The following is a 17,582-nucleotide window of genomic DNA, read 5'->3' as shown; positions in this document are numbered from 1 at the left end:
TAAACATCTGAGAAATGTGCCCTAAATGTTCCCCTAAAATAAATCCAGCACAACCATTTGTGTTTAGATACCACCTAATAGGCAAATAAAGACAAATAACACATGTGGGTAATGTGGTCTTACTACACATCCAGCTCCTCCTCCATTTTGGTTCTCTGGACTCACACCGCTGCATGTCTCTGGTGTCTTCCTGCCTCCACACACCTGACTTTTATTAATGGGTGATTGCCATGCTTCTGGAACACCGAATGGCACACTGAGGAGGCAACACATTCGTTTCATTCAGATGTGCTCGTGCAGGGAAACGTCTAAAACATGAAGGACAGCGAGTCCTGAGGTCCAGGATCGAAAGCCACTGCGTTAGAGAACATTAGTGAACAAACAGCATCATTAGGACCCAAGGAGCACTTTATCTCTGACAAAAGGAAGGTCAGAGATAAAACTTTGGAGAAGTTTTGGAGCACATTATAAAACAACATGTCTAGCTTTGGATCACAAGGGCATCAACCAAAACTGGGCAAGGAAAAGAGAAGAAGTCACAGAATAGTGGCAAGATAAAAAGGCACTGACTGTTGACAGAAAGCCAAAATAATTCCTGTTGGCAGGTGTGGGGGGATCCAGCAAGCATGGCCAAGAATGTGCTCTAAATGCAAATCTCAATAAAATACTTTGCAGCTGCAACTGTAACATGCCAAAAATGTGAGAAGATTTGCAAGGAAACTACGATTTTCAAACAGCATGTCATAGTTTGAGCAGCGATACCACACATCCTAATTGTCCTGGTGATTTCATTATAGCTCGGGCCATCTCTGCAACAGGAATTGCTTTAGGTGGAGAGCCTCAAGCTTTCATTAGATACCAGGAAGCAGCAATCAGTGGGCCCCATGTGCCTGTGGAGCTCTCCTGTATCAGGACACAGGCATTCATGTGACCTCTTTGTGTGCCTCAGCAGGTAATAAATCCCTCAGGAGCGCCGGCTGGCTCGGCAGAGTTAATGCAGATCCGAACCTCATCTTTGGAATGCAGCGATTCGACGTGATGCCACGCTAACCAATCTTTTTTTGCACAAATTGAATGGCTGAAGGCGACTCCGGCGATGCGCCAGAGATCAAGACGTGGCATCTTCATCTCTGTGAAATTGGAAATGGCGGGGGTCGCTGATGAAGTTTCATGTTCGTGATTTCAGGTGGGAGGCTGAGCTGAAGCTGCTGTGTCTTTCAGCAGTAAACTGGTTGTGTGTTTAAAACACCCTTAGGGGGACAGAAGGAAAAAGGTGTCAGGCTGTGGCCTTGGTGCTTGGTCATTTTGTTGCATTGAAACAAATGATTACGCGTCATTCCCAAACTTCTTATTGAATTACTAATATATTTTCTTCCCTTAATGTGTAATAAAAAGAGACAATCTACCTTCCTCACCTAGCGCTGTTGTTTATACAAAGAGTTTTCAAGCTCATTGCTCTGATTCCTTTCCTTCAGTCTGCTCACTATAAAAGTTTAAATTTTCAATCATCAGAAGGATGTACATGTGTGCGTCATCTAGCCAGCCAAAGTGAGGCAGAGGAGGAAATGTCTTCCTTAATTGAAACTCTGGCACCGTTTTTGTAACATTCATAGCTAAAAGGCTGCTTCACAGTGGAGCAGCAGAGCTAAAGCAAAGCCTCAGTTTCCCTGAAGCCATTGTACATGGGAACTCTGAGACCGTCTGGCGGGCTGAGATAGAGACAGGCCGCATCCTTCAATCGAGTCGGACCCACATTTACCGCTTTGTTCATAAACATGAAGTGGCAAACCACATGGAGAACTTATTTTAAAAAAAAAAAAATCATTAAAGCTGCTTAAATGCTAACAAACGAACACATTCCTTAGTGCCACTTTAGAAGTGAGGTCAGGTGCCAAGGGGCCGCCGGCCCAAACCCGATAAACTGGATCCACTGCTGAGGCAGGCGTAGGAAGAGGGGCCACTTGAGTGTGAAGAGTCGCTGGAGTGTCGTTCTCCCAGCTTTGATGCCGACACTCGAGGTACGGCTCACTGGCTGACCTGCGAGCAAAACCAATCAGAGGCATAGATGGGGAACAATGTGCTATCATAGCGATATGCGCTTGTTTTGAGAGGCGTCTATCTGTTTCGGCTCCTCTAGTTTGTCAGGAGGGTACGAGAGGGGGGGACTGGATTTGCTGCAATATCGGCAGAGGGTTATAAGAACGCCTGGAGGGCAGCGCGGCACGGTTCAATTCCATGTGCTCTGCAATCTCAGAGCTTTCAGGCTTACTAAATCAATTACACAGGGTTGTGGAGCCTGTTCCTCTCTCACACGTAATACCCATAATGCCCATTGTTTCTCTATGCTTCCCGGGGAAGACCGAACACAGACTTCCTGCAAAGTTGATGGCTGCATACTTCATCTGTTCAGCTCTTCAGCTGTCTTCACAAATCTGGATCCTTGATGCCAACGTAGGAGGATGGACTGTAGCGATCAGCGCAAGTCACAAAGAAGAACACATAAGACTTTAAGTCTTTGTCTTCAGCAGACGGTGTTTCAAGACCCAGCAAAAGGAGGACTCGTTTTTTTCCTCTCTATCACACTGTGTCCAGGAGGAAGTGGTTTGGTTCGGAAGGAAATTGCTGAATGCGAAACAGTGGAGCCTCAGGCCAACGGCGCAGCTCCTGGTTTATAGTCGGAGTGGGAGAAACACGGCCATCTAAAGCCTTATGACACACCAAAAACCAGGAGCTTCAGGAGATGCACAATGCTTTGGTTGTATAATGTTTCTAACAAAAGTCTCTTAAAAGATAAAAAAAATCAAGTGGAATTAATGTCAGAAACAACTAATTGTTTTATTGAGATCTAAAAATGGCATCTTATTTATTTTACCTTTCTCGGTAATCAATGAAGGCACCTTTCTTGACATTACTGCAATCATCCCCTTCTTCTAATCACTGATAAAAGCCTTTGCTTGTTTCCATTTAATTATTTGGACAATTTATGTTTGGGGAGGAGCTCCAGTCTTTTAAAGGCCTCCTTGCCATCACCCTCATGTTTAGATCTCTTCACACATTTCTACAAAGATTTTCATACAGCCTTGGCTACTCTAAAGCATTAATATTTATTCTTCTAGCCAAAATAAACTTGCTACAACTGAGAGATTAATTTTGGTTTGGTATGGGGAAGAGACTAATCAAATTCCAGATATCCAGGTTATTAGTCCTCCAGGCACCTGAAACTTTTTACAGGAATACATTTTATAATCAGGTAAAAAAATATATAAGGAATTCCTAACCGGCTTTACAGATTTAAAGATTTATTTTTTATACATCTGATTTGAACGAAGCAATCTTTTCTTTGCCTGAGTGAATAATATACAAACAGAGAGAGAGTCAAATAATTCATGCTTTGTGTTTGGTAGATGAATCCCTCGCCTGTGGCTGTTCCTCCTTCATTTACATAGCAGTAACACTGCGCGCAGTAAGGAGCAGAGAGCGGAACATTGTGGATCAGAGCTAAATGACGCACAACTGTAGAAACATTGCAGAGCCAAATAGTTTTATTATTCCTTGTAAGACATTAGTTCACTTTTGCACATTGTTCAGTCGTCGAGTCAAACCTCTGCACCTGCAGCCCCACCCTACCCAAGTGACACTTAGCGGGTCTTTTCTTTTTCTTCCACGACTGCTCAAATGAATCTTTTTTTTTTTTTGTCTTCATTTTATGAGGGTAAAATGGCTGACGCATCTTTGACGTCTTTGTAGCAATCTGCTTTGGCATTGTCTCAGAGGGGGAAACCTCTCAGGTCTGCTCATTAAACTCAAGAATGGCTGGTTTTTGCGCGCTTGGCACGCGCGCCGCAGCAACGCACAAGGTAACGTAATTAAACTAACGGTGGATGAAACAGAGACCCGGTGTATCATCCGAATGTTTTTTTTTTTTTTTTTTTTTGATAAACTACAAAAACAATGAATAAAAGTTTAGTGGTAAGGATTTGCATGGTTTCACTAAATCAAATCCAAATCTGATTTAAGCGCCATTATTTAGTGCTAATGTTACTTTTCTGTATGCGCATTATGGCGTTGTTTTCTGACGTCGTTGTTATCCTAAATGGTTTTGTGTTGAATTCCTTTCTGTTGCTCTTTTTAGTACGTTTTCATTAAACTGTGAAACACACGCAGTAGTTTCAACAATAAACTGTTTATTACACCAGGTAGGGATTCGGTCCAGTGTATTGGAACCATAACGCGTGGCGGCTTTCCAAAGCGCACGAGCACGAACAGCACCACCGGAGCTCACCTGCAGGACACTGTGATCTCCACTTTGGTGGCAGGGATGCTCCCACTCATGGGGTCGAAGTCACAGACCGTCGCCGTGGCCTCCACCTTGTCCATTACGTCCCCCTCCATGCGTGCGGGAGACCCGGGCCAGCTCCTGTGGCCGTGTGAGTGAGTTCCGCTGGACCCGGAGAGCCGAGGGCGGAGAACCGGAGCGCGGCAGCCGAGGGAGCAGGAGCGAGCGCGGTCCAGACAAACCTCCTGGATGCGGTCCGCCGGACGGGCAACAGCATGGAAAGTTTAATTAAGGCGGCGGTGGGAGCGGCTGCGAGGCGACTGGCTTAAACGCAACGTGGGGTTCAAATGCCAGGACCCATCAGTTCAAACTCTGCAGAATGAGCTCCTTCTGCCCGAGACCGAGGCGCTTTGAAAAGTAAACGCAGTGAACTCCACCCCTCCTGCCTGCATTCTCCAGCTGTAGCCTACATGCAGAGCTGTGGCTGACACTGATTTATGGCGAACTGATCGTAATTTTGCTCTAAATTAAGTTGGATGAGCCTCTAAGAGAAAATCAATTTTTAAAAAAAAGGATTGTCTGAATCTCCTTGCAGTTCAGAACAGATGAATATTTTTTCAATCAGCTTTTAGATTTTTCCTTAGAATAAACCCACCTTCAGTGAGTTAATACCTCCCTTCAAAAAAAAAATAAAAATAAAAATCTGAAAATCGCTCAGAAGATAACGGGTCCATCAACAAACCAGCTCCCAAAATGAAGTGAGAGGTTGCGTGGTGCTGTTTCAGCATCTGGACAGCTCCTCAGACCGCTGCAGCTCCACGATCAGCTCTCCTTTATCTCGCCAGTTTCCCCGACTATAAGTAACCTGAAGGGGCGAGAAAAATTTCCACCCGCCACCAGAGTAATTCAGATTTAAGGCAAATGTGCTAATGCGCATAAAGCGAGAAATACTCCGATTAAAAAGTTGCTGATGACTGACAGAGAGAACACCTTTGGAGCGTCACACTGAATAAGTTCTTCCCTCCAATGTCAATCATACAGGTATCAGCAGAGGATAAAACGGAGGTTTGGAAAACGATGCTGATTCATATCAATAGACTGTAATGTGAGATATACGAGAAGTGACAGAAACGTCACAGCCACATCATGACTTTGCACCAGCAGCCTTTGGCATCCTCCACAAGAACGATGAACCACAAAGCATCAGTGCAAACGAAGCTGGTTTGTTCGCAGAGAGTCGTAACTCTGTATGTTAATGAAATAAGTGGAAGGAAGAACTTCTGTGAAAAAGAGGGACAGGTCAGAGGAGAGACTGAACGAGTTGTGAGGCAAAGCGCTTTCTGGAGATTGACAGAGATTCTCCAAACCTGATCGGCTGGAGTCGAAGCTTCCAGATCCTCCACATAGAAACATCCAGAACATGAGCCAGAACTTTCATAATATGTGTGTTTAAGTTTTCCTCAACAAGAGACAACACAAGAGGATTCTTATCTGTGAAAAGAAAAATATAAAGTTGTTTGTTTTGTTGTTGTTTTTTGTTTTGTTTTAATTCAATGATCAGGATATTTTAAAGCACTTCCTGTTTCCCTCTACTAACAAACATAAGGAAAATTCATTTTCCAGCAGGTCTGGGCACGAGCGAACCAAATGCTGGTTCAATGAGTTAGTCGACTAGTAAATAAAAATGAACCCCACAGAGAACCTAGAGAACATGCAGCCGCGAGTCGCAGCTGAATCAATATTTCAATATTCTGAGAAATCTTAGTAGTAAATGCTTCAGATTTATCACTCAGTTTTTCAATTACATAACACAACTGCAGTATTTCAAATCAAAGTAAAATCACTTTTTGATCAATTTAAGATGCAATGACTGGTATGTTTATCTACCTCAAAGAGAAAAATCCAAGCAGCAGCGTCTCACGACCGTGAGTCAAATAGACACAGATGCTTCAGTTTTGTCACATGTGGAAGTTTCATATAGACAAACGCCCACAAAGGTCACATAAAAATACACATGCAGCCTGAGAAGCTGTATGTGATCCGTGCCACAGGCTATCCATCGAGCATTATGGGAAATCTGACTCAGACTGAGACTGACATGGCGGAGAGTGGTGCGTATTTCGGACCAACGGAGCACCGATTTATTATTATTCATGTTGGCTCTGTAATTAAGCCTGGTGGTGGCCCTTGGCTGGTTGACTCTGAGCTCCCATCAGCGTACTGCTCCTCGCTGCCTGCTGAGCTGCTCTCCTTCATTCCCACCCGCAGCCACCCTGCTTCCTATAGCTGTGGAAGAAGTGTAATTACAGCTGCATGAACCCTTTCGGTAGGTACAGTGCATGAGTGTGTGTGTGTGTGTGTGTGTGTGTGTGTGTGTGTGTGTGTGAAAGAGAGAGAGCTTGTGCCTAAGCTGTAATACCACCCACACCTGTTCTACATCAGCAAAGGGAAAGCACCACATGGGGGGCGAACTCCAGCAGCTCTGATTTAGTCTAAAACAAGAAAGACACCAAAAAGGCTGTGCAGTATTACTTAATTATTATGCGGCACACTGTTTTCATTTCATTTTATGTAATTTTATGCCTATACTAGATATTAGAAAAGTAAAGATCCACAAAAAGATTTCCAACATTTACTTAGATGTGCTTTTAATGTTTGCTCTCCGGTCTTGAAAGAGTAAAAGCTAATCCGCGCTGTATGAAGCATGACAACATGTCAGTCTAGCTGACGGACTCACAGCATTCACATACTAATTTCTACATTACAGCACTATTTATTACTAAATTCATGCACACATTCACACAACGACAGAGACGGATGGGGTGGGAATCAAACCAGCGACCCACTGGTTGCAGGGTGAACTCCTACCGCCATCGCCCCAAGTTACCACAAGACAATGCTACAGTAGCAGAGAGAGAACGTTAAACCTTTTCAGCCTTTTTCAGACATTTAAATTTTTGATGAAGGTAGAAACAAATGAATATTTTAAGCAACTCAACTTGCATTAGGGGGCTCTGTATATTCAAACGCAGACTGAGGGAGGGCTCTGTCAGTTTTACCTGTTTGAGTGCAATGGAGAGTTGTCCAGAAGGGGTCAGTATCAAGCACCGTCACGACGTTTAAAAGTTGTTTTTACTCTAACTTTGATGATCACATCTACAAAGGCTTAAGCTGCCAAGTAAAGATAAAAGCTTAACCAGTCGTATCAGACGCACATTAACCCCAAAACAAGCTAAAAGGAAGGAATAAAAACTTAATCTACCCGTGTTTTAGAGAATGTTACTCAACTGACATGAAAAAGCACAATAATGTCTAATAATGGTGGCTCTGAGTTAGAATAAATACACATCAGAGTTATATTTTTCTGTTATTAGATGCCCTAATTTGAACAAAAAGATCTAGTAGAAGTAAAAAAGTGAATTCCTCATTTTGACCCGTGCTAAGTACAAATTGACTCGTTTCCAACGAATGTGTTGCTTTCTCAAACATTAACGTTTGATGTTTCTTGTCGCCATATGAAGTTCATAATTCTGACATTCTTGCAAACAAGTTCCCATTCGCATATTCCACAGACGTGGGGAAACATTAACATTCATCCAGAGCTGCGCTCCTCTGGCCACCTGACAAATGAAAGCCTCGTGTTCATTTTACCCTTCAGGTCTCCGCCAGCATCAAAGAGTAAGCAAAAAGTCAAGAAGTGTCCTCTAAATTTAACCAGCGGGATCTTCTTTATGTTCTCTTTCTTTTTTGGTAACAGAGTAAATCGTCAGAGGGGTGGTGATGCTCTCGGATGTTATGGACACAATAAGCAAAAAGGAAATTAAAAAAATTCACGTTGGCATTAACCTGGCTGTCCTGCGTTTATGTAAACAAGGACCTGAGTGCCTGCTCCGTCTCTGAACGCTGTGACATAACAGGGCAACATTTTGAGAGACGGGGAGAGAAAACGCTGCTGGCGTTTCCTGGTTTTTGTGCAAAGCCATATAATAAAGATGAAGCACTCCAGGAAGTTTAACATCTATTTTTTGAGCAGCCTGGAAGCATTTCATGCATCTTACTTTGAAGTGAACATCTGTGAAGCAACACACTCCAAATGTGCTCTGGAGAAAAATACTGGAAAGAAACATTTTCTAAATGGCTGCAGCTATGAGGGGGATGTTTGCGTTCTGCTGCACTTTCCAATGTCTCTGTTAAAAGCAAACATTTTGAAGGACAGTCAGTCACATGGATATTTTTTTTTTAAAAAGAACAGATTTAATCTTGGTTGATCTTTCTTTCATCGGGGAAAAAAAAACCTTCATAATGCAAACAGAGTTTTGCAGAAGGAGTCAGAAACTCTCAGAAATCTGACTCAATATCGTCAGAGAAAACAAAGAGATGGTGGTTTCTTCTGGGTCCTGTTTCTGTGCCTTGTGAGACAAAGTGTTGGAATATTATAACATCTTTACGTCAAACAAAAGAAAATGAAAGAGAATATTGGCTTTTCTTTTGGGTTTTTGGCCTAAACGTATAGTCTGAACCTTACTGTTCAATCTTGGAATGTTATTGGATAGGAAATTTTCATATAAATATCCCCAAAAAGTGAAATAGCAAACAGCGCAACTTGAAAAACTTTGGCTCAGCACAATGAATCTCTGTGGTTCACTGTACCAGATTAATCAAAACATAGAAGGATGTTTGTAAAATGTTTTGGTTGATCTCACTTTACAATGTCTAAAGCACTTAAGCAAAGCGCAAAATATTTTTTTATACATTTAAAATAACATTTTCATAAAACCTTATAAAAAAATTAAAAAAAAGTCTGAAAACATAATTTTCATCTCCTTTAATACTATTTGGAAAAATGAACCTTTTTTCATGTTTTTCTGTGTTCAGGCCTAATCACTTCAGCTGCTTGTGCTGTTTATTGACTGCAAGTGTAATATTTCAACTTTTTCTTAAAATTCTTCCAGTCATTCCTCCTTTAACATTTAATACAATAATAGCATTTGCTTTAAAATGTTACATTAAAAAAATTTAAGAAAAACATATTTAAAAAATGCATGTCCTTAGAAGTCCTCACGTTTAAAGCAGGCACAAGCAAATTACAGAAACAAGTTTCAATCGCTTATGTTGGCCTTGCAATATTAGAGCTTCTTAGTCAAACAAGTTAATGACCCGTTGTGATGAGCAGCCATTTTGTTGGTAAAATGTGATGCGAGTCTTGTCTTGATAATAAATGTGCTTCAAATTTAGGGTACCTCTATAAATATTCAGTCCTTTTTAAAGAAATCTGCATCAGTGGCTAATTATTTGATGTATTTGTGGGAAAGAAAGTGATTTATTACAGGTAGACATCAAAACTTTGTCTTGCAATTAAACACGTATGGAGTAAAACAGTAAGTGTTTGCCATAACGTCACTATAGTTCAAAACATAAAACACTGTGATCTCATAACTTTCAGGTCTGGGTTGTGCCGTCTGCTAAGTAAACTTTAAAATCCAAAAAGACAGTAAAAATTGCTTGTGGACTTTTATTTTTATCTGATGCATGAATGAAAGCAGCGTGTCTCTCCTCCCTCCGTCACATCAACCAACATCTCTCTGGGCTAAAAACTCATTTGTCATCCGATCAGTTTGTCAGCTCTATTGATTCTCCAAAGAGAAACTGGGACCATTAAGTCCCTTCTGGAACAGGACGGCTCGGCCTGCAGCTGTCGAGTCATACATAACCAAACAAATGAACGACTGAACTCGACTGAGAAATGGTGTTTAGACCATTGCTGCTCCACTACGCTGTCCAATTGAGCTGGGTCCGCCGAGCCCTCAGGGAGGAAGCGTGTCGGATTCTGGCTCATTCATCTTCCGTGTGTCAGAGACGAGGTAAGATCTGACCGCCGCAAGAAGGGATCTCAGAGGCTAACATCCCCCGTATGTGTGCCTGCATGTATGTGGTGCAGAGGCTGAGCTGCTGCATTGATTGAATGCCAGTAAATGGGTTTCTGGCAGCCATCCCCCGCAATCAGCACCACAACTCTGAGGTGTGTTTCTTTTTTTTTGTTCTTTTTTTTCAGTAGCAGTGACAGGATACAGCCTTGTTTTACTTCCCCTGTCAGGGAGTTCATTATGTTGAGACAGAAATTCACAATCCCATGAAGAGGGGACATTCCTTATTATAGAGCACAGTGGAGGTATTTCAGTCTCTGACCTGCTCTGCCTGCCTGGAATAAAAGCATCTGCAGGATTCAGAGACAAAAATCCTTTCATGGTGTAAATCTCAGATTTTCTCCCGAGAACTTCAATCGCCTGGACGTTTTTAAGTGTGTTGAAAACCGATGGCTGCTTTTAAATGCTGAGGTAATTCATTCAGATCGTTTTATTTCTAAAAAAAAAAAAAAAGAGAGAGAGAGAGAGAGAGAGAGAGGAGAAAAACAGAAACGAATCATCGGATTTATTGAAAGCCGTCACGCATGCAAAAAATCGTATAGTGTTTCAATATTCCCATGTGTTATTGGAAGTGATAGGAAGACATAGTGGGACATTTTAATAAAAGGGAAATAATGGACGGGGGTTTTCTCATATCCTCTGACATATCTGTTGGTTAGGCAGCTGTGACAGCGGGGGAGAGGAGGAGGACCGGGCTTCCTCCACTTCTCCATCATCCGAGTGAAAACTTCAAGTTAGGAAACAGAACAATTGATCATGACCGCAATTCTGAGAGTAGCAGTTTTCTGTTTGTTACTTTAAGAATAAACTACTTCAATCCAGATTAACTGACAAAGTCAGATCCTTTAAATGTACCTGGAAATGCAAATTTCCATCCGTAGTGCCTTACAGGTGGATTGTATATCACTAAAAACACCTAGGATCTGTCCTGAAAGTCCAACTTGTCTCAAGCGGAGCTAAAACGTCACTTTTGTATCTCAGTCTGACTGTGGCAACCAAAACTTTTCATTCCCGACTGCTTCACACGCAGATTATTTGAAAGGGGGGCAACAACTATTGAGGCATTAACGTCTCGAGGATTGCTGCTGAATCCGTTGAACTTCAGATTCAGAGAGGATCACTCCTGGCCTTTGAGCAGCTTAGGATTCCTTCAGAATGAGAGGGAGATGAAGCAACATGGCTGCCGTGCAGAACAAATATCGTAGGTTCATCAAAAAATGGAGAAAAGAATCCCAGAAGTCAAAGCAGGAAAAAGTCAAAGCAAACATAAAAGTTTAAGCACTTGAAAGAAAACTAAACATCAGTCGTTAAAGCAAAGAATTTTATGCAAGTAAATGGTTTTATTTTGAGGAATCACTCAGATAAAAACCTTTTTTATGTGTGAAAAGTGTTTTGCAATGCAGCGTTCTCCCATATTTTGAGTTTTATAGTATTATCGAGTCTCGTAATTGAGACTTTGCAACATGATCTAATGATACTTTTCCCTTTAGACTCGCTCTGCTGCAACTGTTCACTGTGAATTTAAACTGCGATCAAACTTATTTCTAACTCCATAAAACAATTTAAACCTATTGGTGTTGCCGTAGAAACATTGTTACAGAACTGAAACGTAACAAACAGCAGCTGCGATGAAAAGTCGATGTTGCTTTGTTCATAATTCTGTGCAGCACATTGAGCTGCTTTATAAATAAAACTGATTGATTGATTGATTGATTGATTGATTGATTCCTGGGTTTTCAAACTTGTTAAGCTCGCACATATTAGTATTTGCTTGTTAATTCTGTTATTTCAGCATCAACTCTTCCTAACACAGATGTAACCATTAGGCTGTTAAACTTGGCACTAATGTCTTGTAGCGTCGCAGTGAGCATGATGTTTGCGTTGTCGTATGTATACAGTCATGCACTGAAACGTGTCACGTGTGTTTAATTTCAATCATGTTGTTTAATTTGACATTTTAATTGTGTTTTCTTTCAGAAAGGCCAAAAAAGCAACCGCAGTCGTCTGCGACGACGATACATTTGGCAACAATATTTCTGCATAATTATGAAGAAAATATGCACGTAGGAGATGCATCAGTAATTATATTATTGTTCTTTTTGTCACCAGTTACTTTGTTAAAGAGTACTGGGACTATCCCAGTGCTTTTGTAGGACTTTATGCTGAAATACGAGGCCAGTCACACATCACATCACATCACTCCGATCACTGCAACAGGCAAAAAGACTGAAGTCATTCAGCAGGATCTGCCACCTCCCCATGAAGGCCAAACGTGTTAGAGGCTTAATCTGTAAAAGTTAATATCATTCTCAACTAAGTGCCTCTTGAGAGGACATCATCATATTGTTACTTCTTAGACGACGGATCATCAAGTAGCACCCCGACCCAGATCGAACCGTCCTCGCGCTCATATGATATGCATATTCATTGAGCTCTGAAACAAGCCCTTGAGCAGAAGAGAAAACTCTCTAATTAGTTGCCATCATCCTTGTGGCAGCTCGTCGGGGTGCGTTTGTCTAGCTTGTCAAATGTTTTTGCCACCCTTTGCTGCTCCGATTGTTTCTGTGCAGGTTTGCGCCTGGCTGTCCTCTGCCACGCATTCAGTCGTGTTTAAAATGAGTTCGTGCAAGTCTCATCCCCTCGCATTATGCTTGATGAACACATGAAGCACGCTGGAAAGTGCCTACGCAGTACAAGGGTTACAGCAGAGAAAAAGCAGCACATGATTTATGGACTGAACACAGTCAGCAGCAGCTTTTTTTTGATAAATAAATCCCTAAAGCCTTCTTCCAATTTTGTCCAAAGACTCTGAAGATTGTTCGCGCCAACTGCAGGGTCAGTGGTTATTGTGGTTTTGATGCGTCTGCCAGCTCTTCTCTGTGCAACACAACAGATGAGGAGGATTGCATCAGCAGCTTCAGTTGCATGAAAACAGGGGTTTGTTGCAAAGTCGCTTACAGTTTGTGAATAGCTGTAATCATGCAACGAACTTCACATTTCACTTTCTCTGCATGCGTTACATTTACCGTTTCCCTTGACATGTACAATAGACCAATTCCAATCCACATCATATAGGCCAGCTTCTGAGTGTTTTGACAACAGTAGAGAACTGTTGCTATTCAAGCCATTCACTCTCAGCCCTGAGAGGGCTTCTCAGCTCCAAAGAGGAAATTATGATATACGTGTTCACAAGCTGTGTCATACTCCAGAAAAATGATTTTTGGCACGTTAAACTGTTCGAGGGGTGCGCTAGATTGTAGATAATGGGAGGCAAACACCTGAGGTCAGGAGGGACAGGTGGCATGGCTCACCGATTGGGCGCGGCGTCGAAGAGGACTGAGACGATGGCAGCATATACAATAATCTACAAAAGTCAAAATACTCAGTGAAAAATCGTACATCTGCTCAGACATAAAGGAGCCTGTTCCTCTTTTAACTCGGATGTTGTCAGATCCTGCTTTGATGAGGAGAAAATGTCTCAGTATCTTCAGTGACTGCAGAAACTTGAAATGTCAGAGACAAACACAAGCAACACACCAGTGACAGCCACTGACAGCCCCGTGCTTTTCTGCAGAAAATAACCCAAAAAGACGCTACTCCTTTGAAAAGCAGTGATGTAACAATTGGCAAAATTGTTGGTACCCCTCATTTAACGACTGAAAATAAGTGGAATAAGTTGAAACTGACAAAACTTAAGTAAAAACGTGTTGAAAATTAACCAGTGAAAATCAGACATTGCTTTTAAAATGCGGTTCAACAGAATCATTTTAAAGTACTTAATGATAAAACAAACCTAAACAAAAATGATGGAACTTCCAAAAATATTGAAACTAATCTGACAGTAAGGACGCGTTAGGCTGAGGTGTGTAATTAGTGTTTTCTAATTAGTGTATTCAATCCCATATTCAGTCAGTCAGCCTACTTAAAGGGTGACAAGTAATTTGCCTTGTTTGGTGACATGAAACTCAAGGCCTGGGGGCCAAATCTGGTCCGCCATAGCATTTTATGTGGCCCTTTAGATTCCAAATTACATCAATTAGTCCGTCCAGTTTTTCACAATTCTGCAAAATTCATACAAGATCCACAAAGGATCAACAAATCCCCACATTTTTTTCTGACTTTTACTGAAAAACATTGGGTTATTGATATTTTAACAGTTTAATGGCTTTTATCAATATATTCTGGCACAATCGACCCTTTAAGAACATCCAGATTTTTGATTTGTTCCAAAATGAAAATGAGCTCAACACCCCTGGAGAACAAAAGGAGAGAGATTAGGGGGAAAAAATGATAGACCTCATCCAAGTAGCTTGACGCTCCTGTGACTAAAGTTTCACATGTTGCTTAGAGGTTTAAGGTTCACAGGACTGAAGTCATAACATCAATTTTTATCACCAAAATGATGAAAAGGTTAGCATGAATGTTATCCAAACAACCCAGAACAAGTTCCAAAGAAATAAAAGGTGAACTCTGAGATCAAGGCACGGCAGTGTGAGATCGATCAGTCTGTCGTAGTTTGAGCCGGAGTGGAAACAACCAAGGAGGAAAGCAAATCAGCGAAAAGCTAGACTGCTATTTGCCACTTTGCCTAGTGACGAACCACAAAGCTTCTGGGAGAAAGTCCTTTGGACAGATGAGACAAAGCTGGAGCTTTTTGGAAAGGCACATCAGCTCTGTGTGTAGACAAAGCCAAAAATGAGGCATGCCAGGAAAACAACACAGTCCCTACTGCGATACACGGAGGAGGCTTGGTTATGTTCTGGGACTGCTCTGCTGTATCTGGCAGAAGGCGCCTTTAATCTGTGCAGGGCACAATCAAATCTCAGGACTATCAAGGCATTCTGGAGAGAAACATGCTGCACAGTGTCAGAAAGCTTGGTCTCCGTCGCAGATAATGGGTCTTCAAACAGGATGTGACCCAAAACACACAGCAGCTGAAAAAAAAAAATCTAAATATTTGCAACCAAACAAAATGTATAAAAAAAAGTTTAAGAGGTGTGAATTCTAGAGGAAACTCTCTACTGATCTGACTGACATGACAAATCAAAAATCACATCTTGGTCTCCCCTGAAACTTTTTTTTTTTTAAGTTAACCATAAAAGCTCACACAGATGAAGAAATAGAGACCTGCCAAAACCTTTCCCTCCATCAGTCTGCTTGATCTCCACAAACACAGACACTTCACAGCGTGCATGTCTGCATCACAACACTGTACTTATGAGAACACCCGTTGTGGCGCATGAATTATTCTAAAGCCAAACAAGGCCTTAAATCTGCTCAAGAAATCACGAACAGAAATAATCTCAGCCTCAGAGAGAGAGACACACAAACGAGCAGGAGCAAACACAAGTCGCTGCTGTTTGTCAGCTTTCCCTGGGCTACTATTTATTTTCAGAAGTGGAATGGCAAGAATTCCCTTCATTATCGACACCTGCTCGCATGAACCGTAAAACGTTACGGTGTCTGGTGTCAATCAATAAAAGAAAATGAATTGTGTTACATCAGAAGCAGGGAGCCAGAGAGAGAGAGAGACGTATGGTCGTCTGAATTTCTCTGCTCGGTATCAGCCCAATTCCCCATTTCACCTTCGACCGTGTGGCAGCAGCACATCCACTAATCAGTCTTCCTCAAGATGCAAACTGAAGCAGTTTCGTTTGTGTTGTCTGCAACTTAGAGGCCTCTGCTGCTCAATGTTTAAAGATGGATTCAAATGCTTAATAAAAATGTTTTATTTTAGTAAAAGAGAAGAGACTCGTGCGTTGCTTTAGGCAGAGAAAACGGTGTTCAGGCTAAACAAGAGGTACATCTGATGTTAAATGTTGCTCTCCTGCAGTGCCAGGAGACATACGTGCATCTCTCTCCTTGTCTTGATTTCCTTTGTGGGTGGAAGGGATTTCATGACAGATTTTTTTTTTTTTTTCATTCTTCTTCTCTAAGCTATATCCATGCAAATGATTGGATTTATCCCTGAGCACGGATACACAGCTGGTGATATGTGAAGATTGGCGTGGCGGTCTTCGCTGCAAACACTGTCTGCCGCTGGGAGTTCAGAACTCCTCCCACATGGAGATTTGACGCAGGTGCACACAAGTGCAACTAAGCTGGAAAACCACATTACGACACACACATCCTTTAATACTGTCAAGAGAAATCAGAAAGCAAAACAAGAAAGCCGCAAAATGTGACAGTCGTACTCGTGGCATGAGCCCGGATGAAGCCGCCGCCGGTTATCGTCTCATTCTGCTCGTTGGCATGTGACGGTACGAACTTCTGTCTGAGAAGTAGCCCTGTGTTGGTGTGACAGCGTGATTAATGTGGCTCCACACCCTCCCTGTTAGTTGACCCTTGTGGCTCTCACATCAAGATAATGAGGAAATCGTGCTCACCAGCTGAAACTCTTGCCCGCCCCTCTTCCTCCTCCACAAAACCCGTCGCTGCACGCGCACTCCCTCCGGTGCCGCCGGCGCAGCTAGAAGATTCCTCAAGCAGGATTTGCCGTCGTGGTTTTCCTCATCACATTACCAGCAGGACTGTAAAGGGTTGATGGGCATCCACATGCTCCGAGAAGCCAGAGGAAGTTATCATGTGCTGACAAGGAGTGGATGGGGAGTACAGGCCTGCTGCGACGCTCTTAGCGCCTTTTGCTCTTTGGGCTGTACGGCGCCACCGGAAGCAGCTGTCTATCTCAGAAAGCTCCCCGTTTCTTGTTCTGTAATAAAACCCTTAAGAATCAAACGACTGAGTCAAATATTCAAAATGTGGATTTTTTTTTTTTTTTTCTGCAGTCACTTGTTTTACTTCACACTGTTCAGAAATGGCTGTGACTCCTATCGGTCGCTAATGAACAACAACCCAGCCAGCATGCCTAGGTGGGCCCCATGTGGGGGAAAGGAGAGCTGATATATGGGTCCCATATGGGTTTGTCCGCGGGTTCCACAATGGCCCCACATGGGTTTGCCCATGTAGGGCCACAGCCCACATGGGTGCTACATGGGCCCTAAATGGACAAACCCATGTGGGGCCATCATGGAACCCGCAGACAAACCCATATGGGACCCATATAGTCTGCCCTCCTTTTCCCCACATGGGGCCCACCTAGGCATGCTGGCAGGGAATGTGCTTCTGTTTTCATAAGGAGTCAGAAGTTATGAAATTACAGTCATCGCTGTTTGTGATATTTGTCAATTTTCCATTGTTGTTTTATGTTTAATTACTGGATTTTTTTTTTTTCTTGTTGGGCCACGTGAAACTGACCTTAGAGTAAGTGGAAGATAAACAAGCTCCTAAACTCGAGAGACAAATCAAGTTTGTATACAACATTTCAGCAACAAGGCAGTGCAAAGTGCTTTAAACTGCACTTTGAATCCCAAGATTAGTTTATA

The 17,582-nt window shown here is 42.3% G+C and overlaps 1 protein-coding gene and 1 long non-coding RNA gene across 3 annotated transcripts in view; one reads left to right on the top strand and one right to left on the bottom strand.

Moving 5' to 3' along the window:
* Positions 1–5,384, bottom strand: part of LOC106956280 (copine-5-like) — a 92,062-nt gene extending 86,678 nt beyond the window's left edge. For both annotated transcript variants that reach the window (XM_015047024.1, XM_015047025.1), the window contains exon 1: positions 4,283–5,384. In XM_015047024.1, coding sequence (XP_014902510.1) covers positions 4,283–4,392 — 110 coding nt within the window. In that variant the 5' untranslated portion in view covers positions 4,393–5,384. The remainder of the gene's footprint in view (positions 1–4,282) is intronic.
* A 9,883-nt stretch (positions 5,385–15,267) lies between these two features.
* On the top strand, positions 15,268–16,951 carry LOC106956279 (uncharacterized). Its single transcript, XR_001426745.1, has 2 exons — positions 15,268–16,460; positions 16,539–16,951. It is a non-coding gene; the product is annotated as an uncharacterized LOC106956279 (long non-coding RNA).
* The last annotated feature ends 631 nt before the right edge of the window (positions 16,952–17,582 follow it).

The sequence above is a fragment of the Poecilia latipinna genome, unplaced genomic scaffold (assembly GCF_001443285.1).
Source record: "Poecilia latipinna isolate Pla-1442-1.1 unplaced genomic scaffold, P_latipinna-1.0 Scaffold804, whole genome shotgun sequence".
NCBI classification, from domain to species: domain Eukaryota; kingdom Metazoa; phylum Chordata; class Actinopteri; order Cyprinodontiformes; family Poeciliidae; genus Poecilia; species Poecilia latipinna.
This window is presented reverse-complemented; position numbering and strand designations above follow the sequence as displayed.